Source organism: Cryptomeria japonica, chromosome 10, assembly GCF_030272615.1.
Source record: "Cryptomeria japonica chromosome 10, Sugi_1.0, whole genome shotgun sequence".
Taxonomy (NCBI): Eukaryota; Viridiplantae; Streptophyta; class Pinopsida; order Cupressales; family Cupressaceae; genus Cryptomeria; species Cryptomeria japonica.
The window spans coordinates 263,525,781-263,551,249 of NC_081414.1; the positions used below are offsets into that span (position 1 = coordinate 263,525,781).

At 36.5% G+C, this 25,469-nt stretch overlaps 3 protein-coding genes across 3 annotated transcripts; all 3 read left to right on the forward strand.

Annotated features, from left to right (window-relative positions):
• The first annotated feature begins 357 nt into the window (after positions 1 to 357).
• On the forward strand, positions 358 to 1,069 carry LOC131059890 (early nodulin-93-like). The gene is made up of 4 exons (XM_057992946.1): positions 358 to 478; positions 615 to 676; positions 791 to 866; positions 966 to 1,069. Exons 1-4 carry the CDS (start codon positions 358 to 360, stop codon positions 1,067 to 1,069), a joined length of 363 nt encoding a protein of 120 aa, XP_057848929.1.
• Positions 1,070 to 11,961: 10,892 nt separating this feature from the next.
• Positions 11,962 to 13,020, forward strand: LOC131059815 (early nodulin-93-like). Its single transcript, XM_057992843.2, has 4 exons — positions 11,962 to 12,193; positions 12,352 to 12,413; positions 12,600 to 12,675; positions 12,771 to 13,020. Exons 1-4 carry the CDS (start codon positions 12,058 to 12,060, stop codon positions 12,872 to 12,874), a joined length of 378 nt encoding a protein of 125 aa, XP_057848826.2. The 5' UTR covers positions 11,962 to 12,057; the 3' UTR covers positions 12,875 to 13,020.
• A 9,182-nt stretch (positions 13,021 to 22,202) lies between these two features.
• On the forward strand, positions 22,203 to 23,196 carry LOC131855807 (early nodulin-93-like). Its single transcript, XM_059213305.1, has 4 exons — positions 22,203 to 22,488; positions 22,634 to 22,695; positions 22,883 to 22,958; positions 23,047 to 23,196. Exons 1-4 carry the CDS (start codon positions 22,371 to 22,373, stop codon positions 23,148 to 23,150), a joined length of 360 nt encoding a protein of 119 aa, XP_059069288.1. The 5' UTR covers positions 22,203 to 22,370; the 3' UTR covers positions 23,151 to 23,196.
• Positions 23,197 to 25,469: the final 2,273 nt, after the last annotated feature.

The window sequence follows — 25,469 nt, forward strand, 5'->3', positions numbered from 1 at the left end:
TATATCTTGAACTTTCTTACGAGTGAAAGGCAATGTTAAATAAATAACCGTCAAACGCTCTCAATTTAACACTCACGTAAGCAGAGGAAAGTAAATCTGTGTCTCAGAGCAGGTTTAAGAAGAGCGGGTAAAAGTAGGTATGTTTCATTGTTTAAAAACAAGAAAAAAATTCTTTCCGAGTGTGATCATTCACAAGAGGCTTTACCGACAACCACTCAGATTGATCCCAATTCCATCTGCTCGCTGCTTCTATACATACACCTGCTTTGCCTCTTTATTTCTGCAGCTGATACCATTTTGTTCGTTCTGTATTCAAAGATTTAGCAGCTTCAGAGCCTCTAATTCAATTATAGAGTTATGGGTATTGCACAGCACTGGTGGGCAGTGAGGAGGCAGGACATAAGCATGGCTTCCATGCCTTCTCCTCTCCCTAAACCCAATGCCGTTGCTGAAATCAGTTTAAAGCAATGCTCACACGGTAATCATAGCGCTAAACAAGCATGTTCCATCTATTACCTGTTCTAATCATGATGGTAAACATGATATTTCTAGAGTCTATGAAAATTGTTTGAGATAGCTTCTCAAAATAACATTCCATATATGTGTGTAAGCAGATGGAGTGAAAGCAGGGGCAAAGGCAGCTGCCATTGCGTTTATCGCATCTGCAATCCCTGTGGTCAGTAATCATATTTACTCTTGGTCATGGCTTGTCCTAAATATTAGTGTTGCCTACTCAAAACTTATACAGTAATTGCATGTAATAATGATATGAATTTATTATAAAAAATAGATGATAGGAGCGCGGGCCATTCCTTGGGCAAGATCGAATCTCAACTATGCAGCTCAGGCTCATATCATCTCTTTAGGTATATAATATATATTTTACTCTCTTTCCTTTTCCTGTTTTTGCGGATGGAATGTGAGTTTACCTGAATGATATATATGCTTGTTTATTGGGGATGCAGTCACTGGAGCAGCTTATTTCGTTGTGGCAGACAAGACCATTTTGGCCTCTGCCCGGAAAAACTCTTTTGAAAAACTTGCAGGTCGCGTTGAATCTCCCCTGTGAATTATAGAATTAATTGGGGATAAATCTATTCAGAAGTAAAGAAGTGAGTCTAGAAGAATGGCTGCATGTTGTTTACGAATTGTAGGCTAAAAGATGTAAGTAAGTGAAACATTACCAAGTTAACCTCTCACCATTTGTGAGATAGAATGCAAAATATCAGAGCAAATGTCGTTTTCTAAGTATGCTTGGCAAAGAATTTCATTGTTAAAACTGGATTTGTGCTACGTTTCCCAAAAATAATCAAACGATTTAAATTATACACATTAAGCTACATTTCTACATTTAATAATGTTAAACATTTAGAGTTGATTGACATTCTCTAGGTTTAATATGTTGTTTAGTGTGTGGGGTAAAATAATCATTCCACGTACAAGAGTTGTTAATCGAATTTGTCAAGTTGAGCGACTTTGGATGTCAGTAGACTTTTGAAAAGAAAGAGCATAATTATAATTTACTTTGAAATAAATACATGACAAAAATAATGAGAGTAGAAAGTAACTTTAAGGGAATTAATTTTATAAATGATTGTTAAATTTATTAAAAACAATTCGATTTTAGAGAATAAGTCACTATTATTATCTTTAGAATAACATTATATATTTACATAAAAATATTAAAATTTAAGAGATTACAAAAAAAGTCATTATATAACAAGAGTTATAGTATTCGTGGAACAAGGAGGGGTTCATGTCATTTAATTTATCTTATATGTAAATGGGGCCTACAATATTCTAGAGAGGCTCCCAATCATCATCACCATCATTTTTTATTATCTTCACCAAGTTTTTGAGTGTAATGAATGGGTGATATAGCATGTGGAAGGCAAAGGAACTTACCAAAGTCTAATCAACCACCAAACCCATGGCCAAGAACCTATAGAGAAGCAAATTAGTTGTAGGCAAGCAAAGATCACCCTCTCTAAGACCAATCTCTAGGTCTTCTTATAGGAGGTTGAGAAGCATGAGAATGTGCATCTTGTTGACCACAAGCAAATTGGTTACATCCTCAATGATACCCACAAGACGGAAAATGGTCTTGGCTAGAGGCAAGCATTAAAGGGAGTCTAGTAGTAGAGCACAAAGCATTGTTTTGATGATCCAAGAGCATATGAGAATATATGCCACCTCAACTACAACCTTTTTGGAATGGACTTAGATTTCCATAAGTGCATTAAAAAATATATAAATTTAGTATAAAGTGAGAAATTAGCATTAACTAAACATCTAGAAAATAAAGTAGAATTTCTATCCTTGAAACCTTTTATATGTTGAAAATAATTTTCACCCTCAAATCATACCAAATTTGGGTAAATCCAAAGGGGATTCTATGCCAATCCCCTAACAAAATCCAAATGCCATAAGAATGGCTTGGGCCATAAAGGTCTAAAGAAATCATGAAACCAAGTTCATGCACATGAGCTCTACGATAAAACTATAAGAGGTGCTTGAGATTTTCTTAATAGAAATAAAATGGGCATTGATGATTTTGAATCCTAACATGACTTAATCTAGAGCCAACTGGAAAGCATTAGAAAATAATACATTAGGAAAAATGAGTAGGAAAGGGCTCTAGAATGACCAACCAAATAGTTTGAAAACTATGTTGCCAATAAATCAAAGAGGATTGCAACAACCATCTATGGTTCAAAATGGTAATCATATATAAGTTTTGAGAAGTATAGGAATATCCCTTATGAGGATTGCAATTGTGCAATAATGTGTCATGACACTATTTCCAATATTTCCACTAGGAATTGAAACAACATACTCTAATCTTGTGAATTATATCTTATGGAATAGAGTGAATAATGACCTAGAAGGTTTTGAATTCCTAGTTGAACATTCAAAAATTATCTTTGGATTCAAGACAAGAAAATTCTTATCAATTTTGAAAATAATTTAGAAGGTTCTTGATTCTTTTCTTGAAAAACTTCAAAGCATGGATCCATGGAGTCTTGGATAAAGGATGATCTTTACAAGAGATAATAATTAACAACCATATATATTACTTACTAATATAAATCCCTATGCACAATTTATTTTCAATCCAAACAAATTAGGGTTTAATGGTTCCTTAGGCTCTCCAAATTATTTTCATCACAAAATTACCTTGCATCTAGATGAGCTTCTTCATGATAAGAAGAGTGTGAAGGAAAGTCCCCTACTAAAATTTCTTCTTATAAGGAATACCAATAGAGATGGAATGACACATAAAGTATTCAAAGGTTCAAAGGATTTAAAAGATTAGATAATCCATTTGGAACACAAGGGTAATCCTTGTTGTTGAGGGAATATTAAACGCAACACTCCAAAGGCATGACAAAGACAATAAAACTCCCAAGAGATATGATGAAAACCTCTATGATTTTTAGAGGGGGATTAAAGAAATTACCTGAGAATATTTTCAAAAATTATTGTTGGAAGCTTTAGAAGGAACCAAATAAGATTATTAGTAAACATGAGTATTTGTCAAGTTCTTTGATCACACCTAGAATTTGCCTACAAAAGAAAGTGGTTAAATGATAATCCAATAAGTTAGATTCTTTTCAATTTTGGAGATACCTAAAATAAAGAGGATGGGTAGGAATTATATCTATAAGGAATTCCCAAAAATATTATATAGAATACATGCTAAATATATTTCTACCCAAAAGTGCAAGTTAGGGAAATTTAGGTGACAAAGATTGTTTATAACATTGAATTTCTTACCAGGAAATGTAGGAACTTGATGCTTTAGAAAATATATCCAAGACAATGTAGGGCTTGTTTGATGTTACCTTAATCTTTGAAAAGAGTAAGAAAAGAGTTATTAGTAAAATGGTCATTCAATAATTAAGCTAAGAAAATGGTTTTAAAAAAATTTCTTTGACTAGATTTTAGGAAACAAAATTGGTGAAAATATGTCTAGAGCCCTTAACAAAAAGCTCATAAAGAGTAGGGGATAAAGAACATCCTTAATGGATGGATCTAAAAATCCCAACAACACTATATAGATGTTCATTGAAATTCAAACAATTAGAGGCATTTGAGAAAAGACTGCAAATATATTTCACAAAGCAAAGGCCAAATCCTAAATCTTGAAGCATGGAAAGGATAAAAGGCCACTCAATATGGTCATGATGAACATAACCTTTAAATGAAATCTCTAGGCTGATTCCATACATTTTTAAATTGCAATAATAGTATCCAAAGTATCCTCGGACTTGATGAAGATATTTTTTTAAAGATGCATAATGTATAGAAGAAGGTGGCCTAACTTTAAATAAAGACCCTTGGTAGCAATCTTGTAGGAGAAATTGAGTAGAGTAATTGATCTTTAGTTTTTGATATACTCTAAATCTCTTGACTTAGGTATAAAATTAATATTTATTTTATTTATAATTTTTCCAAATGAATTAAGGTGAATGAATTCAAGCTAAATTCATGAAGATCAACTAGAGTGAGGAGATAATCACAAACAATTCATTGAGAATGAGAAAGCCTATAAGGGACAAGATCCTAAGGTATTGTTTCAAATATTCATCTCATTCGAGATCTAATTCTTGTGACCTTTAAACACTTGTTCATAATGATGGATATCAATAATTTTGATCAAGAGCTAAGAGAATTCTCATGAAATTTTTATGTGCTTTTTGCTAAAGAGTTTGGATACCTCCTAGCTCATTTTGTTTCTCATATCTACTATTTAAAGTTATTTATATACCTAGCTCATATGATTAATTAGTGAATGGTCATTTTGTAGATGATCATTTTCTCACTCTCGTGGAGGAAAAAATAACATAAATAAGGCTTTATAGTATTTCAATTTTTTTTGCAAGGTCTCAGGGTTTTCCATGTAGTGGCACAAGACACAGTACTACTAAGAGTCCTTCATTTGTAAGTCTTATTGGCTTAATTATATTGGATTGAACTAGATTGAACATGGTAAATTTTTGAGGTTTTCGGGAACACCCTTTACTTTCCCGGTGCCTGTCCATCCTCTTTATGGAAAGATTTTCTTTCCAAAAATGAAAATAAACTAAATTATTAAATCACCAACAACTTAATTTTAATAGGAGTATTCTAGACCTACTTTAAGATTCTTATTCTTACTTGTATCTACTACTCCACTTGGTAGGTTCCCTCCAAAGCTTCTTATTTGACATTAGAGAAACTTTTTCATGATTTTCTTTGGTCTTCTCTAGATAATCACCAAATTTTTCATTGGGTGGATTAGGAGTTTTATTGTATTATGAGTTAGGAGGATTGTGATTACTCTAAACTCAACACCAAGGCCTAGGCGTTTGTACTAAGTGGATCGTTAATGTTGTTGAGGGTAGTGAATCTTGAAAAGTTTTAGTGTAGCACTACATTTGTTCTAGTCATCTAGATGGGCAACTATCTTAGAAGGGGATTGGACTTTATACCTTTCTTATGATGAGAGAGTTTGTTTAGATTCAAGGAACCTTTGTGATGAAAATTATTTGGCAAACTTGGGAAGCTATGAAGCCTTCACTTCTTTAGAACAATTCATTTTTTCCTGTTATTCTTTTCATGAACCAATAAAACCTTTGATGCTCTGTTTTTCATTTTTAAAACTGCCCTCTTGCAAGGACTCCTTGGGTTCATGCTCTTATATTTTTCAATAAAGCGATCAAAATACTCTTGGATATCTTTTTCAAAACTACTAGTAATATATTTTTTTGAAATGAAACCAAAGCTCAATTGTAGCTTTCCAAATAGTATTGAGAAACCTTTGGCATAATTATAGAAGTCATCCCAATTGATAAGGTCTACAAAATTGGAATTAGATCTTGCAAACCTTGGTGGAAGCTAGAAGTGGTATCCAAACATTGTATTCAGAAATATAAGCCTTACTAAAGGTATCATTTATTTTCCCCTCACTTTCTCCTAGTGCCCACCTTAAGTCAATGAGTGGTGTTTGTAGTCACCCATTTCAATCTAGTAACCATAGTTCTAGAGCCTAAATTGGCTCACTTTACCTAGTATCTACTTTTTCAAGGTCTCCCTATTGATTCCAAATTGGCCCATATAGGTGTTCCTATTCCTTGATGACCTTTTTGTTAGCAACAAGAAGTGGAATCATGATTCTTCAAGACGTTCAAATCAAAGCCATTTTTTTGTTATATGTTATTATTAGGAGATTGATTAACATCCTGCATAAATTCATTCAAATCTAGAATGCTTTTAAGGTGGAGATTCTCTTTAGCATATGGGAAGATAGAAATTATGCTACTTTTTAAGGATTTTCTATTGATCAACAACTTTTAATCTATACTAAAGCTATGTTATCCCACTCTAAACTTAAGTTGTGTTTAAACATTAGAGATGTGACTTTTTCCACCTGTATTTTTTTAGTGAATATGTGTTATATTATTTTGTAATTAGTAATAAAGACACACATTTAAAAAATCTCTATATAAATTAATGTGTACTATGTGATATATTAATCATTAACTAAATTGAACAACTAACTAAAACCATGATAATAAACTCCCAATAAACCAGAAAAAATAGAAGAAAGAGAAAGATTCCTAACTAAATATTAACTAATATGATCATATAAATAAAAAATAAACTGCAAGTTCCTTTAACGGGTAAAATTAATTGCTGATTAATCCGTCAAAACATCAATATAACGTTTTAAACTGATATTAAAAGAAAAAATTTAATTAAAGGTAAATTTAGACAATTAAATTGCTCTACTCGTTTGCCTCCACATGCCCTGCCCAACTTTGATCAATTTTTAAGAGACACAATAAACAACCGCTCTTATTGGTAAGTGGGAAGGATTGTGAAGTCATATACTAAATATAAATCCGTGCAAAGTGTTCCCTACAACTAATCCTAAAATGGAAAGTGTGAAGTGTGAAGCGTGAAGTGAGTAATTAATATGATGCTTACACCAAAACCAGGGATGAACAAAATACAGCTTTCCTGGGGAAAACGGAGGCCGTCAATACCAACCACGCCGCCGTTTTCTAAAAGGAATCAAATACTTGCTTGTTTTCCGTGCAAGCGACTGTATTGCCACCACAGAGTCGTTTTCTGCCAAAAAAAAATTCCAAACGTGTAAGGTGCAGATTCAATCCAGAGAGCTCGGAGTGCATGTACACCGTTCCATACAATACTCTTCACACAAAACTTGCGCAATTTAGGAGAGGCTTTAGGTAGGCGACAACATATCAGATTCACCCACAATATATAAGATACTTCAGGAATGATATTAACCTCTTTCAGGTGGTTTGGGCCAAGATAAAATATAACTTTGTTGAGAATGTGATGGCTAGATCATTACTGCAATAGTAAGGAGGATCTTGATGTTCTAAGTCGCTGAAACATCTTAGCCTATATGGACATCAATACCAACCAAATCAAAAGAAGTATGTGTAGTTGGTCTTTTCCCTTTAATGACTGGTTTAAGGCCATTTTCGATGGGGCTGCTAAAGGGAACCCAAGGCCTGTTCGTTGTGGTGGAGTTATTCGGAATGGTGTTGGCTTTTGCATTGGGGTGGTAGCCTTTCCCTTGGGGATTCAAACTAATCATCTTGTTGAAGCTATGGGTGCCCTCCAAGCTATCAAATTAGCACACAATCTAGGAGTCAAATTGGTATGGCTGGAAGGGGATTCTAAAAACATTATCAATTGCCTCCTTAGTAAATACCAACCCTCATGGACGATTAAAAATATCATTGATTCGGCCAAGGAGATGCTTGAGGAGTTTTATCAGTGCTACATTTCTCATGATTACAGAGAGGCCAACATGAGTGCTGACTAGGCCGCCAATGAGGCAGTACGGAGTGGGCAAATCAAGATTTGGAATAGCGAGGGGGAGCTCACTTGAGTGGCACGTGACATCTTAATTTATGAAAGATATCATGATAAGCAAGGCCGGATTTGAAATCATTTCCCGAGATGATAGGGGAGGTCATGGCATTAATAAATGGTTTTGTATGTAGCCGAGAAGGAGGTATATTAATAATTGTTGGATTACCTCGCATGCTTTGTGGGTGCTTTTTTCCTTTTCGAGCAGAAGCATTAGAAATATCCATTGGCTTCTAGTGGTTTCTTCTCTGCTAATTAGAAAGTCCATTGCGAAGAGTGGTATTTGCAGGAATTCATAGTTGATAGAAATCGATAAGAAAATGGGAGGAAATCACAAGAGAACAGAGGCAACCAAAATTGATAAATGGTGGGACCGTCTTCAGATCTGGGTTGTGCTGCAAGTAGCTAAAATGGTTGATTTTATGGAGAGAATGCAAGAGAAACGGTAGGATTTTCAAAAAAGGATGGAATAAGGGCACCTTGACCATTGGTAGTAGGAAGGTCAAGGTGAATGAGACCATGATTGCTGAGGCTACGGGTCTACCGATGGACAGTATCAGGTTCTATAGGGATATGAAGTTGTTTGATGCTGCAGAGAAGAAATTCCCTAAGAATGAGGAGGAGAAAGCCAGGCTGGTGAAGGGAAGTCATACTTACTACTCCCCAAAGGTAATTAAGTTGATTTGGCGACGAGTTTTGTTTGTTATTATGGAATTTATCGCTTTAGATGGGAGATCTACTAGGGTTTACAACTATCATTTTTTTATTCTCAACCATTTCCTGTTTAAGGAGAAAATTTTCATCTCATATTATTTGTTTTGTGTCCTAAATGCTGGGATAAAGGACGCTATCTCCAACCCCAAAACCAATCCAGCTATGCTTGAGGGTCTGATGGTGATTTTGTACAATCACATCAAGAATACCACCGTTCATCTGAACATTGCAGAGGTTTCTGAGTCGAACGAGGAATTGGAAGAATCAGATGATGATGATGGTGAAGGTTACGACACTGAAGCTGAAGTTGAGGATGACCTCCATATTGTTGGGTTGAGCAAGCAAAGAAGAAAAATAGGGAAAGCAGATCAGAGTAAAGGGTCGGCCAGAAGGAAGCAGAAGGGAGAGGATGATGAAAGCTGGTATGAGGAGGAAGATGAGACTGATGATGATATGGAGACTGACAGCGAAGAGGTCCAAATCCTCTCTAGCCAGAAGCATAAAAGGAAAAAACTGAGAAATGAGGATGTGGGAGCTAAGAACCCTCTGCCCTTCTCAATTGGTTCTAAGGATAAGGGCTTGGCTGGGGAGGACACCTCCATGAAGGAAGCTAAGAGTGCAGATTTGAAGGAGGTGGGTCTGGAGGTGAATTTGAATCCTGTGGGAGACAAGGCCTAGGATGGCTCCCATTTGGATATCGACCTTTGCTTTAAAAATGGTATGGATAGCTTCAACAAGAATTTCCTTTGGATTCAGAAGGAAATAACAAGCATAAAAGCCAAGCAAACCTAGGAAGCCACAAAATTGAGACTTTAGAAGCTATTGGCACTGATAAATTTAGTTCCCTCCCTGATTGTTTAAGTGAACTTACCAAAGCAATCAGTAATGTTGAGGAGATCATTAATGCACAACGTTATAGCTTCCAAATCCTGGAGAACAGAGATGGGGCTACTAAAAAAAGGCTAGAAGGGGTTGAGAATACGCTCAAGAAGATTGGGGAGCATAGCCATAAGATCTTAAAGGCTGCCTCTGCAAGCATGAAAGTTCTTATTAGCAAGCTTGATAGTGATCAAGGGGATTAGGCCTACGGGGACATCACTGAGGTGAAGGAAGACACTCCTGAAGATAAGGAGATCGGTCATGGTAGAAGAACACATGCGAACACCAAAAAAAGAAAAGCCAAAGTAGGGAGATTGAGGAAATTAAGCAGACTTCTGAGAATGTGGAGCAACTAGAGATGGAAGCTGTTGAGCTGCTTAAGAACTTTACCTAGCCTTGGATTTTTCTTTGTCAGTCTATTTTGTTGTCTTTCTATTGTTGGCCTTTTGTTTGTTGGTCAAGTGTCTTTCCTATGTTTGATGTCTCTTGCTTTTTGTAGTGCTTTAATGACTATCTTTTGATCTTATGTTGTAATGGGGTTTAGGGGCCCATCAAAACCCGTTTTCTCTTAATCAAAAACATTAGGTTCATAAATCTAAAGTCTTAATTGGCTCAAATTACCTAGTATCTATTTTTTAAAGGTCTCCCTGTTGGTTCCAAATTGGCTCATTTAGGCAGTCCTATTTCTTAATGACCATTTTGTTAGCATCAAGAATCTCTCAAATATATCTTACGGTTTTTTCCCAAAGCTAAGGATGTTTATTCCTAGATTTATAAGTTCTTAAAGTCATTCAAATCAAAGCCATTTTTTAAAATTTGTTGTGATTAGGAGATTGGCCTAACATCCACATAAATTCATTCAAATATGGAATGCTCTCAACGTGGAGATTCTCTTTAGCATATGGAAAGATAGAAATTATGCTACTTTTTTAGGATTTCCAAAATTGATCAACAATTTTTAATCTATACTAAAAACTATGATTTGTTCTAATTTGTTATTGCATATTCAAGTCCAAGCTAACAAAGTTGTACTTGATATGATCCACTAACAAGTATTAATAGATTATTGGGTCCATGCCCCATGTAACGTGTTCAAGGTTTCCCTAACTCCTTCCTCCCTTCAAGATCAATCTCTTCATGGGTGGGCATGGTTGTAGCTAGTCTATTCATGACCACCAAGAGACCCATTTGCAAGCCTCTCCTCCTCTTACGTTAAGGGACCATTCTCAACTGGGTTGGTCACAACTTATAAATATGTGCTTTACTCTTTGCGGCTTATTGGAGGAAATCATTTAGGTTGTCTAGAATCTACCAAATGTTTTGAGTTGGCTCTTGCTATCTCTCCTACTTGGTTGGTCACTGAAGGAAAACATGAAGAAAATAATGCTAACAATGACATATGGTACCCTTCTATGCTTAACCCAAACCTCATTGATGTATGAGTTCAATTGGGTGGTTAGGATTTCTTCTCTTTCTACTCTTGCTCTAATTGTCTAGCAACTTTGTTCATGTTTTATGTTATCTTACTCCAAACTTAAGCCTCATTTGGACATTAAGTTGTGAGACTTTTCCACCCACCTTTTTGTGAATATGTGCAATATAATTTTTATAAGTACTAATAAAGACGCTTATTCATACAAAAAAATTTAGAAGAACTAATGTGCACCATATGATATATAATAATCATTTTAATTAAACAATCAACTAAAATCGTAATAACAAATTCTTAATTAAGTAAAAGAAAAAATAACCAAATATTGAGTAGTTAATATCAGGTTAGTTGATGATCCTGCCAAACAAATATAAACTGCATCATGTAACGGGTAAAATACATATGAGAAAAATTTAATCAACATAAAATAAAATTTAGACAATTAAAATGCTCTGCCCAATTGCCTCCACATGCCCTGCCCAACTTATATCAATTTTTAAAAGCCACAATAAAGAAAAGACCTTATTGGTAAGTGGGAAGCATTAAGAAGTCATAAAATAAATATAAATCCGTGCAAAATGTTCCTCAACAACTAATCCCAAAATGGGTAAAGTGTTTCGACAGTAAATATGATGCTTCCACCGAAACCAGGGATGAATATACAATACACCTTTCCTGGGGGAATGCGGAGGCCGTCAATATCCACCTCGCCGACGGTTTCTAAACAGAAGCAAATACTGCCTTGTTTTCCCTGTAAGCGACTTTATTAGTAGCACGGAGTCCATTTCTACAAGTTTCCAAACGTGTAAGGTGCAGATTCAATCCAGAGAGCTCGGAGTGCATGTACACCGTCCCGTACAATAATCTCCACACAAAATTTGTGAAAATTTAGGAGTCTTTAGGTAGGCGACAATAAATCAGATTCACCCACAATACTGATTGTATGAGAGGCCTTGTTTCTGCGGCGCACCCCGGTTTATCCAAAAATTCCCCTCCTCCACTTACCTACTCCTGCACTCTGCTTCTATTTATACCTCATTGCTCTATTATCTCTGCACCTGAGCGCATCTAAGCTGTGTGGATAAGTTCAGTCTACAGAAGATAAGAGAATATCAAGCATATTATATTCATTTTGAATCATGGGTATTGCAATTGATGCAAGGGAGTGGTGGGCAGTGAGGAGGCGGGACATAAGCATGGCTTCCATGCCTTCTCTTCTCAACAGCAACACCCCTAATAACATTTCTCAACACAGAGCAAAGCAATACTCACACGGTAATCACACCACTCATTTTTACTTTCCCCAATTCCACTCATTTCCTGATCAGATTAGACTTCTTATATCTTTTGTGTGTTAAAAAGATTCTGATTGGAAAGCAGTGTGAGACCTGATGTTAACTAACAAACTAGATTGCATATAAATTTGAATACAGACGGGGTGAAAGCAGGGGCGAAGGCAGCGACAATTGCATTTATAGCATCTGCAATCCCCGTGGTCAGTAATCACTTTTACTCTTCTTCACGCCTTGTCCTAAACATTAGTATTGCCTACTCATTATATGTAATGTAATTGATATGAATTTACAAAAACAGTTGAATCTTATTAGCGTTGCTTACTTTTGTTCATGTTTGAATCTCATTAATATACAATGCAATTGATATGAGTTTATTGTGAAAACAGGTGATGGGAGCACGGACCATTCCTTGGGCAAGGGCGAATCTCAAATATGCAGCTCAGGCACATATCATCTCTTTAGGTATATAATGTATATCACTCTCTTTCCTTTTCTTTTTTATTAGGGAAGGAATTTGAGTTCAGCTGAATAATATGTGTTTGTTTATATGATTGCAGTCACTGGAGCAGCCTATTTCGTTGTAGCAGACAAGACCATTTTGGCCTCTGCACGGAAGAACTCTTTTGAGAAACTTCCAAGTCATGTCGAATTTCCCCTGTAAATAATAGGATAACATGGGGATATATCTATGCAGAAATAGAGAAGTAAGCCTGGAAGAATGGCTGAATGTTGTTTAACGATTGTAGCCTAAATGATGGATGTAAATGAAACAATTTGTGAAATGGAATAAATATAGTTTTCTAAGCATTCTTGTCCAAAAAAAGTTCACTGATAAAACTGGATTTGTTCCCCAAAACTAATCATTCCACCCACTAAAGTCGATAACCACCGGATATTAAATGCTAATGTAGTCATCACATCAGCCAAAGAAAAAAGTTACAGATGGTGAAGAACAAAACGCTAATACTACGTAGGGGGGCATCCAAATAACATGATAGGTAGGCAAACATTGTTGTATAGTCACCGAATTTTCTATTATGTCACGATCAATTCACTAAACAAATGACTCATTAGAAAATAAGCAATTGAAAATATTGTTGAAGGGACATAAAAATATAGATGAAATTCACAAGAAATGATATAATAAAATACACGTATAGATGTCGTTTTGGTTACAATGAACAATATTCAACGTTAAAGTAGAGTTGGGTCCATTAAGGTAGACAGTTATCAAAATAAGATTTCTAACAAAATATTGACTTATCAAAATAAGATTGGTTGATAATCATGTCAATAAAAAATTTAAACCATCAAAACATTGATATAACCTTTCAAACACCTATTAAAAAGAAAAAGTTTAGTCAATATTGAATTTAGATAATTAAAATGCTTTGCTCCACATGCTTTGTCGAACTTGGATCAATTGCCACAATAAAGAAAAGTCCTTATTGGTAGGGGAGAGGGACCAGTAGTCGTTAGGGCTAACTTCGTCAACATGTAGCCGTCACATGGAATATCGTAAGACCTCTGTTTTTTTTAGAAATGTAATATGGACACTTAGCTATCTACAAACCTTAGCTATCTACAACTAAGGTTTGAAGGCATGACTCATCATGCAAGTCGTCAAAATAACACGTCTAGTGTGAAGTATCAAAAAAATGACTTTTTAAAGATTCGACCAAAACTTAATTTAAAAATCCCTAGTTGTTGAATAAAAAAATATCATTTGTAATTAATATTATTTCGTATTTTTATGTAAAATATAACTTATATGAAATTTAAATGGACCAAATACCTATTAGTAATCATAAATGTGTGTTATCTCTAACTTTTATATCCAACACCAAAGGACCAATAGTTGAACATAAAAACAACATATTATGATATAAAATAAAACTTATATGAACACAAAAGGACCAATTGTTGAACACTTAAATCTTTAGACAATCTCTCACATTTCATGGAGAAAAACAAGGTATTTATTGTGTTCACCTTTTATATTTGTGATAAGACAAATTACAAATATGAAATACTCAAATGCATATACATTGCTACCCCAATAATTGTACACATAAGAATAATATTTTTTCACTATGACAAGAGTACTTGTTTAAGTGGGTATCTTATTTTATAAATGACACACTTATAGTGGATAACTATGATATTTAATTTGAAACAAAAAATGATCTATTTCACTTGTTAATTAATGCATTTATGCCTTTTTATATAACATTTATAGGTTCTTTTATGTTCAAGTATTGGTCCATTTTGATAACATTTGACATTTTTTTTTATTTATATGTGGATTATTTATTTACATTATATAGTATAGATATGTGGCAAGACTGGATATTATATGCACAATTTCTATAATGACTATTGGACCCCGTACAACTACTGGTCCCTCTCCCCTAAATGGAAACCATTCTGAAGTCGCATAATAAAAAATATAAATATGTGCAAACTGTTCCTCTACAACAAATCCTAGCAAAATGGGAAGTGTAAAGTAAATATGATGCTTACACCAAAACCAGGGATGAATTTATAATACACCTTTCCAGGGGGAATTCAGAGGCCCGTCAATACCCATCTCGCCACCGGTTTCCCAAAAGAAACAAATACTGGCTTGCTTTCCGTGCAAGTGACTGTATTAGTAGCACCGAGTCGATTCCTGCAAATTTCCAAATGTGTAAGATGCACCGAGTCGATTCCTGCAAATTTCCAAACGTGTAAGATGCAGATTCAATCCAGAGAGCTCAGAGTGCACGTACATCATCCTGTACAATATTCTTCACACAAAATTTGCTTAATTATAGGAGGCTTTAGGTAGGCAACAACAAATCAGATTCACCCACAATACTAATTGTATGGGAGGCCTAGTTTCTGCGGCGTGTTAGTTTGTTAGTTTGTTAGCTTGGACAGTTGTTTGTCCATTTGCTAAATAATTAGTAAATAATTGTTTGCTAACAAATGTAGTTAGAGTTCAAACAGTTCTTATTAATTATTTGACTCTTTTTAGAAACTTCTAGCAACCAATTTGGTTAGGGTTGTTTAGTTGTTTTTAATCTCAGCCATTGATTGAGAATTAATCTCGACCGTTGGTTTTCCAACAAGAGTAGTATATAAGGGGGTCAGAGGGCATTTGGAAAACGATGAATGAATTGTGTGAAGAACTTGCAGTGTTAGCAAGTAGTCTTGCAGTGTTAGCAAGGGTGCAATGATAGCATTGGGATAGTAGCGGGGTGGAATCTCAGTAGGAGAAATTGGGAGGTCGTCGAACCTCTGCCAGTAACAAGCAAACAGTATTTGTATCTCTTGATTTGTTATAGTTAATATATATTCCTCATCTGCAGTACTGGTTTTCCCTTTAGGGTTTTTCCAGGGACAATTGTCCGAAAATATTGTGTTCATTGTGTTGTGCATTTATATGAGTTTGTGAAATTACAGCTATGTTATTTTCCAATATTTGTTGCTCAAATAATATATCAAAGATAGGAGGATAATAATCAGTAATTGTAATAGATTTTTCACATGGTATCAGAGCTAAGTTAAGGGTAGAAGAGATTTACCCTAGGCGAAGGAAACTGAGGGTTTATAAAACCTAGTTTAACCTCTTTAGAATTTTTATTTGCTTTAACCTTTGAGATGGCCTCATTTGGTTTAAGAGATTAGGACAGATTGGATGGAGCCTCTAATTTTGGTGTCTGGAAAGCCAGAATTTCTTTATTGCTAGAAGAGAATTGTATCAAGGAATATGTTACCACTGTTGTGACTGTACCTTCAGATGCAACACAGCTTGCAGCATACAAGAAGGATGATTCCAAGGTGAGGAGGCTAATCCTTGATGGTATCGAGAATCATATAGTTCCACATATTGCAAAGTTAGATACTGCAAAGAAGATGTGGGATGCCATTCTGAATCTGTACCAGAATGATACCACTAATCGGAAGTTGATTCTTAGAGAAAAGCTGAGGAATACCCGAATGAATAAGGGAGAAGATGTGACGAGTTACCTCACCAGACTCAGACTTGTCAAGATGAGTTAGCGGTTGTTGGAGATAAACCAAGTGATGATGAGTTGGTACGGATAGCCCTAAATGGGTTTTCTAAGCAGTGGGATGTCTTTGTTCAAGTTGTGAATGGATGAGACACCTTACCAAGTTGGGATCGACTTTGGAGTGACTTCACTCAGGAGGAGCTTAGACTAAGCCTTGTAAATGGAGCCAATAATAAGAGTTAGAAAAGTGAGGCGGAACAGGAGAACATTGCCCTAGCGGGTAAAGGAAAAGCAAAGAAGGGGTCCAACAAAGGATCAAATCCATAAGGTGAGAAGAAGAAGAAAGACTTGTTCAAGATCAAGTGCTATGGTTGTCGCAAGTTTGGCCACTATGTCAGCGATTGCCCAGAAAGGAAGAAGAATGACAAGAAAGGCAAGAAGCAAGTTGCAGCTTCAGCAAGTGCAGATGAGCTCTCAAATAGAATGGAAGATGAGTTTGCACTCATAGCGTGTATGGTTAGCTCAACCTCACAGAGTGTTTGGTACATAGATAGTGGGGCGTCATTTCATATGACAGGGGTTAGAGAATACTTCTCTAGTTATAAGGAGGAGAGCACTAGAATCTAGATCTCTGTGGGAAACATGTCCAAACTCAACTCAGTTGGGAAAGGGACCATTCAGTTTCAGAGGGAGAATGTAAGATGATTCCTCTTCATGATGTGTTGCATGTTTCGGGCTTAGGGATGAATTTGATTTTTGTATCTGTCCTTTAAGACAAAGGGTACAATGTACTCTTTAGAGGGGCACATGTATTGATTAAGCATAAGGATTGGAAATCACCCATAGCTATTGGAGTTAGGAGTGGTCGACTTTATAGGTTGCAGTTTGATACTCCTAAGGCACTCATGAGCAGCAGTAATCCTAGAGATCTTGGAGAGCTATGGCATAGGAGGATGGGCCATATACATCATGGAGCACTTAAATTTCTTCATGAGACAGTGACAGGTGTTCCAGAGGTGAGCACAGAGCATGATGATGTATGTAAGGGATGTGTGTTGGGGAAGTTTGCAAAAGCATATTTTCCAAGGAGTGACACTCGATCTGAGAGTGTTCTTGATCTAATACATTCAGATGTATGTGGACCAATGTCGATGAAATCTCTCAGAGGATATGAGTACTTTGTTACTGTTATTGACGATTTCTCTAGGAAGACCTGGATATACTTCTTGAAGACCAAGGATGAGGTTTTCAGTCGCTTCCAAGAGTTCAAGGTTCTTGTGGAGAACTCGACAGGAAGGAAGATAAAGGTTCTTCGGTTAGACAATGGAGGCGAGTACAAACGGAATGAATTCTAAGAGTTTTGTACTAGGGAAGGAATCAAGACAGAGTGGACTGTTCCTTACAACCCGCAACAGAATGGGGTTGTTGAGAGGAAGAATCGGTCCATATCAGAGGCAGCAAGGGCTATGCTACATGATCAGGACCTACCCCGTTACATATGGGCAGAAGCATGTAGTACGACAGTATACATACAGAATAGGGTTCCACATAAGGTGCTAGGGAAGATGACACCAGAGGAAGCATTCACTGGGAAGAAGCTAGATGTTAGTCACTTCAGGATCTTTGGGAGTTTGGCATATTGTCACATTCCAAAGGATACACGTACCAAGTTAGATCAGACTGCAGAAATAGGGTACTTTGTAGGCTACAATGAAACCTCAAAGGCATATCAGATATTCATTCTAGGGACCAGACGGATTATTGTTCGACGTGATGTCAAGCTCATGGAGGACAAGGCATTTTAGAAGGTCTAGAGATTTGCCAGCAGATGATCAGAGTGAGTAGCCAACACAAGCTCCAAGGATCACTCAACCAAATCAAGGTCAGCAAAGCTCTAGTATAGTTACTAGTACAAGCATAGGCTCAAGAGGTGAGAGTTCTCAGAGTATGGAGCAACAGGTGCAAGAAGAGATGCATCAAGAAGACATGGAGGTTGATATTTCATCTTCTATAGTTGGAAACAACAACCATAAGGTTCAACAAACACAAAGAAATACTCAGGAGTTAGTGGGTACTCCTAGGAGGAGTAGTAGACAATAGAAACAACCAGCCAAGTTTGACGACTATGTTGCATTAGTTAGTCAGTTGGTAGATAGTGAACCTTCTAGCTATCAGGAGGCTGCACAACATCAAGTGTGGCAAGATGCTATGGTTGATGAGTATACTTCAATTATGCAGAATGATGTTTGGGAGGTAGTGCCTAGACCAACGGATAGAGTTGTGGTTGGATCACGTTGGATTTATAAGATCAAGCATGGTGCAAATGCTAGCATCGAGAAATACAAGGCAAGGTTTGTGGCAAAAGGGTTCTCTTAGAAGGAGGGAATAGACTATGAGGAGACATTTGCTCCAGTTGCCAGGTATACTTCTATACAAGCTCTAATCTCAATTTCTGCACAAATGGGATGGCAGATCCATCAAATGGATGTCAAGACAACGTTCTTCAATGGTGAGTTGAAAGAGGAGGTATGCATAGAACAACCAGAAGGCTTTGTAGCACACAGCAAAGAGACCCATGTGTGTAGATTAAAGAGAGTTTTGTACGGACTCAAGCAGGCTCTCAGAGCGTGGTATGAATGCATTGATAGTTACTTGCAGAAAATGGGTTTTGTGAAGAGTGAGGAGGATGCTAATCTCTCCTACTTGGTGATTGGGGGTGAGATTCTCATTCTTGTTCTATATGTGGATGACTTGTTTCTAACAAGTTCACTAGGGCTCATAGAAGAGTGTAAGAGGGACCTTGCAGCAGAGTTTGAGATGAAGGATTTGGGACTTATGCACTACTTTCTAGGCATGGAGGTATGGCAGACAGATGGAGAGATTTTCCTTGGACAAGGGAAATATTGCAGTGAAATATTGAAAAGGTTCAAGATGGAAGATTGCAAAGCCATGTCTACACCTATGATCATGAATTGGAGGAAGGTAGACACATCTAGGGAGAAGGATGTAGATCCCACATTATTCAGGCAGTTGATTGGTTCTCTCATGTATTTGGTCAACACCAGGCCAAATATAGCTTTTGCAGTTAACTCTCTTAGTCAATTCATGGTTGAACCAAAGGGAGTGCATTGGACAGCGGCAAAGCATGTGTTGCGTTATTCGCAAGGTACAATCGAGTATGGGATTAGATATGCTCGAGGTGAAGGGATCAGATTGATGGGCTATACTGACACAGATTGGGCAGGCAATACAACAGACAAGAGGAGCACTTTAGGGTGTTGTTTAAGTCTGGGATCAGGAGTTGTCTCTTGGTTCAGTAGGAAGTAGAAGTCTGTGGCTCTGAGTTCTGCAGAATCGGAATACATAGCAGCTAGCATGGCGACATGTGAAGCTATATGGCTTCGGAAGTTGCTAGTAGCCTTATTTGGTCAGAAGGTGAAGACTACAATGATAGACTGCGACAATCAGAGTTGCATTAAGTTGACTGAGAATCTGGTGTTTCATGATAGGTCGAAACATATAGACATCAGGTATCACTTCATCAGAGATTGTGTACAGCGTGGAGTTGTTCAACTATAGTTTATACTTACAGATCAGCAGGTAGTAGACATTCTGACAAAGGCATTGGGGAAGGCGAAATTCATCTTCTTCAGAGAGAAGTTGGGTATCATACAGAATAGCTTCCTCGCTAAGAGGGAGTGTTAGTTTATTAGTTTGTTAGCTTGGACAGCTGTTTGTCCATTTGCTAAATAATTAGTAAATAATTGTTTGCTAACAAATGTAGTTAGATTTCAAACAATTCTTTGTAGATAGGAAATGTGGAAATCATCAAAGCAAATATAAACATTAGTCTAGCTCAATCACAAAAGCTAAAATGCAGTGATAACAATCCTAAAAACACTCAATGAAAACATGAAAACAAGACATTCAAGATTGAAAACTAAGCAAACCAAATGCAGATGTGAATGTCTCCTTATGTGGCTCCATTGTCCTTCTTTCTCTTTCAAATAGCTTTGTTTGTGGATCTCACCTACAAGTGCATACACATGAGATGAAAGCAAGTAGACAAGATAGTAGCGCAAGAATACTCGAAGCGTGATTGATTCGACCAGCTAGTAGTCTTGATTGAAGAAATTCATCCAATTTATATACAAGTTGGAGAAAAGATCAAATTAGCATGAAGATATTCGAATGGAAATTGCAAATCAAAAATGACAAATATGACAAATTATGAAAAAATTTGCATTTTCTATGCAAGATTGATTGATTGATAATTCATGACAAAATTATGACAACTTTCTATGTCAAAATTGATTGATTGTCAATTATGACAAATTATGACAACTTGAAATGTCATTCCCATGAAATTAGGAGAAAAATAGGAGAGAATTGAAATTAGATGAAATAGAAATTAGGAAATTAGGAATTAGAAATTGGGAATTAGAAATTGATGAAAATTAGGAAATTAGAGATTAGGAAAATTAGAAAATTAGGTAAATTAATTAATAATTTGTCATTTATTAATTAATTCACAAAAAGAGGAATTTAAGAATTAAGTGAATTAATTAACAATTATTTATTTATTAATTAATTCACAAAGAGGGAAGAATTAGTTAGCCAATTAAATAAACATTTAATTGTGACAAGAAGACTTAGGATAAATAAATAAATTATTTAACCTAGAGGGAGAAAGGACAAACAAGGTTAAATGAATAAATCATGAAACCCTAGAAGATGAATTAGAAATGCAAGGATGACAATTAGGTCTTGACAAAGGATAATTAATGTCGATTCAATTTGATCATGATTTTGACTGACAAAGGACCAATGCTGACAAATGATTTGATTGATAAATGCGCCAATTGACGAGGAACAATGACTAATTGATCCAAATTGACATAATTGAGAAAGACGACGATCGATGACAAATTGATCGCAAAATGACAAAATTGACAAGAGGATAGGATTGATGACAAAATAGATTGCAAAACAACAAGATTGAAAATGACCATGATCGATGACAAATCGATCGCAAGATGACAAGATTGAAAATGACAACGATTGATGATAAATCGATCGCAAGATGATAAGATTGAAAACGACAATGATCGATGACAAATCGATCGCATGATGACAAGATTGATAAGAGGACAAAACCCTAATTAGGATTGACGATGTCTAAAATGATGACAAATGAGCACGCACATTGATGCGATAGAATAAGATCGATCAAAATCATGACTGAAGATTGTTATCGACAAGACCTAATTCAAAAGCGAAAAAAAATGAGGAATGCAGAAGAAGGACTCGATGCTCGCAAATGACAAAGACCAAGTGCGCAACATGGAAGAAATGTTAATGCGACGCAAAAACCCTAAAATAAGGCAATGCGCAAATGTTAAAGTACGACTGTGCAAGCGTTGACCATTTTTAGACATCTGCATTCTTATTAATTATTTGACTCTTTTTAGAAACTTCTAGCAACCAATTTGGTTAGGGTTGTTCAGTTGTTTTAAATCTCAGCCATTGATTGAGAATTAATCTCAGTCGTTGGTTTTCCAACAAGAGTAGTATATAAGGGGGTCAGGGGGCATTTGGAAAACAATGAATGAATTGTGTGAAGAACTTGCAGTGTTAGCAAGTAGTCTTGCAGTGTTAGCAAGGGCGCAATGATAGCGTTGGGATAGTAGCGGAGTGGAATTTCAGTAGGAGAAATTGGGAGGTCGTCGAAACTCTGACAGTAACAGGCAAGCAATATTTGTATCTCTTGATTTGTTGTAGTTAATATATATTCCTCATCTGCAGTACTGGTTTTCCCTTCGGGATTTTTCCAGGGACAATTGTCCGAAAACATTGTGTTCATTGTGTCGCGCATTTATACGAGTTTGTGAAATTACAGTTATGTTATTTTCCAATATTTGTTGCTGAAATAATCTATCAAAGATAGGAGGATAATAATCAGTAATTGTAATAGATTTTTCACACGGCGCACCCCGCTTTATCCAAAAACCTCCTCTTCCACTTACCTACTTCTGCAACCTGCTTCTATTTATACCTCATTGCTTCATCATCTCTGCACCTGAGCGCGTTTAAGCTGTGTGCGTAAATTCAGTACAAGAGAAGAGAATATCAAGCATAATATCTTCCTCATTTTGAATCATGGGTATTGCAATGGATGCACGGGAGTGGTGGACGGTTAGGAGGCAGGACATGAGCATGGCTTCCATGCCTTCTCCTCTCAGCAGTAATCAACACAGAGCAGAGCAATACTCGTACGGTAATCACACCGCTCATTTTTATCTTCCCCAATTCCACTTATTTCCTGCTCGGAATAGACTTCTTGTATCTATCGTGAGTTAAGATTTACTGATTGAGGCGTGATGTTAACTAATAGAGTAAATTGCATATATATTTGAATACAGATGGGGTGAAAGCGGGGGCAAAGGCATCCACAATTGCATTCATAGCATCTGCAATCCCCGTGGTCAGTAATGACTTTTACTCTTTTTCATGCCTTGTTCTAAATATTAGTGTTGCGTACTTAATATATGTAATGTAATTTATATGAATCTACAAAAAACAGTTGAATCTCATTAGCATTGCTTATTTGTGGTCATGCTTGAATCTCATTACTATACAATGTAATTGATATGAATTTATTATGAAAACAGTTGATGGGAGCACGGGCCATTCCTTGGGCGAGGGTGAATCTCAACTATGCAGCTCAGGCACATATCATCTCTTTAGGTATATTACTCTCTTTCCTTTTCTTTCTTACTGGGCATGGAATTTCAGTTCAACTGAATAATGTGTAAGCTTGTTTATATGATTGCAGTAAGTGGAGCATCTTATTTCGTTGTAGCAGACAAGACCATTTTGGCGTCCGCACGGAAAAACTCCTTTGAAAAACTTGCAAGTCACGTTGAATTTCCCCTGTAAATGATAGGTAAATTGGGGATGTATCTATGCTGAAATAGAGAAATGAGCCTGGCTGGATGTAAATGAAAGAAACATTACCACTTTAACTTCTCAGAATTGTGAGATGGAATTAATATAGTTTTTTAAGCATTCTTGTCAAAGAAATTCATTGATAAAACTGGATGTGTTCCCTAAAAATAACCGTTCCACCCACCAGAATTGATAACCAAAGTTGCATGGTCGATTGTCATCGGATATTAAATGCTAAAGTAGTCATTACATCAACCAAAGAAAAAGTGGGATGGTGTAGAACAAAACGCTAATACTACCTAGGGCATCCAAATATTGTAGGTAGGTGTAACGGACCCAGACTTCGCATAGTTTTTGGGACTTAGACAGTTTCTGTGTTCAGTGACCTGAACATTTAGCCGAGCTTGGATGATTATCTTTTCGGTCTAAGTGAGTCCGCTGGGGATCACTTTTGCATTGGGTCGACTTAAAGTGGACAAGTACCGAGGTGCTTTGAAACTCAGAGCGGTTAAGCATTTGGGGCCAACTTGGATCGAGTAGCGATGTGGGGTTTCACGGATTGGTGCAGACCTATCCTAGCGCACGACACGGGGCAGATCGCGGGTTTATGTGAGTCCGATGTTGAGCCGACTTGCATTGCTCGATGAGCAGACCGTTGGAAGCACGCGGATCATCTCTTGAATTTTGTGAGCCGTGCGATTGAGGCGTTACAAGATCTACGGTGTAGATAATCTTCATCCATCTGATGCAATGTCGGACGCGACTTGGCTATTTAAAGGTGGATGCCTTTGTCATTTGATAAGGCATTCAGAGTGGAGTGAAGATCATTTGCGAGATTGAGTAGCGGAGCAGAGATCTGGAGATCGCAGCGAAAGTTCGAGGTGCAGTTAGGCAGAAGGCTTCTTGGCGAGCCGAGTTGGGTCTAAGTGTGGGACTCGGGACTGAGCTTTGAGCTCTATAATCTTGCATTGTAATATTAGTCTGTCTTAGAGTTGTGTTAGCTTCAGACCCTAAGGCGACTCGTGTTTATCAACACAGCACGCAGGGCTTTGCTTTGTAATGTTGGTTTTATGAATCGAAAGCTTTTCTGTGTTCGCCAACCCATTCTTGAGTTCTTGTGCATTTCTGAGTTTGCATCCGACTTGTCTGAATTGTTTAATTTGCATTGACTTGCATTCCGCATTAGGCAACTTCGCAACATTGCATTGTTAGGCGACATTAGAATTTCGGGGGTACAAGAAGGTGTAGTCTGGTTTGGGTTTCTACAGGCCTTTGCGCACATGCGAGGTCCAAATCCAGTGTCGCGCGGATCTCAACTCTGAAGGTTCGTGACAATAGGCAAATTATTATTGTCTAGACTTGCGAGTTTCCATGATGTGACGATCAATTGACCCAAAAACAAAAAAACAAAATTGACCAAACGAACAATCGTTAGGAAATAAGCCATTGAAAATGTTGTTGACAAGATGTAAAAATATAGACGAAATCCACAATAAATGATATAATAGAGTACGCGTGTAGATGTCGTTTTTGTGTATTTATTACAAGGAGCCATATTCAATGTTAAAACAAAGTTAGATCAACTAATGTAGACAACCGTATATATAAGCACTGCTCAAACAAAGTCGAAAAAAAATGCAGTGGTGAAATCTGGAATCATTTTATTTTCTTAGTTTTGATTTAGAATTTGTTGTTTACGTTTTATTTTATTTTTCAAGTTGAGAGGTACCAGGGTTGCATCTATTCTAGCTTCAAAACGGACCTTTCGTACAACATGTTAGCGATAGGTAGTCAATTGTAGTTGTTAATTGCAAAATATCTGTACTGTCGTTTTCGAGCCAGAATAGACATGTCCTTATTTCTGCACCATATCCGAATGTTCAAGAGTAGGCTAGGGATGTGGTGGATCCCTGCCCTCTTTGTTTATGGTATCTTATCAAAAAACTGTGGTGTCTACTTAAATTTGATAGTCTAGACATGTGTGGGGATGAGTGGGGTTATATTGCTTATTCTAGTTTATTTTATTTTAGTTTATTTTAGTAGGTTTATTAATGAATTAATTAATTTGATGAATTAATTTATTGATTAATGGTTTATTCTAACAAGTTAATTAATCTAGAAAGGGAATAGTTATTATTCAGTTAAGATCCAATGGTTGAAGATAGATCAATCTAGTGAGGCCCCATCCCCCATCTAATAGTTCAAGGTTAGGGAATAAGACTCCTCAATGTAATAATTATATGTATAAAGCATAATTGTTTTGCTAGGTGAACTCAAAACATAATTTTATATATGTAAATATAAAATTAT

Excerpts from the sequence above, each read along its gene's own strand:
- LOC131059890 (XM_057992946.1), top strand. The coding sequence starts at position 358 with ATGGGTATTGCACAGCACTGGTGGGCAGTGAGGAGGCAGGACATAAGC. Across the intron at positions 479-614 it reads TTTAAAGCAATGCTCACACG|ATGGAGTGAAAGCAGGGGCA; the intron begins GTAATCATAGCG and ends GTGTGTAAGCAG. Across the intron at positions 867-965 it reads GGCTCATATCATCTCTTTAG|TCACTGGAGCAGCTTATTTC; the intron begins GTATATAATATA and ends TTGGGGATGCAG.
- LOC131059815 (XM_057992843.2), top strand. The coding sequence starts at position 12,058 with ATGGGTATTGCAATTGATGCAAGGGAGTGGTGGGCAGTGAGGAGGCGG. Across the intron at positions 12,194-12,351 it reads AGCAAAGCAATACTCACACG|ACGGGGTGAAAGCAGGGGCG; the intron begins GTAATCACACCA and ends ATTTGAATACAG. Across the intron at positions 12,676-12,770 it reads GGCACATATCATCTCTTTAG|TCACTGGAGCAGCCTATTTC; the intron begins GTATATAATGTA and ends ATATGATTGCAG.
- LOC131855807 (XM_059213305.1), top strand. The coding sequence starts at position 22,371 with ATGGGTATTGCAATGGATGCACGGGAGTGGTGGACGGTTAGGAGGCAG. Across the intron at positions 22,489-22,633 it reads AGCAGAGCAATACTCGTACG|ATGGGGTGAAAGCGGGGGCA; the intron begins GTAATCACACCG and ends ATTTGAATACAG. Across the intron at positions 22,696-22,882 it reads TAGCATCTGCAATCCCCGTG|TTGATGGGAGCACGGGCCAT; the intron begins GTCAGTAATGAC and ends TTATGAAAACAG.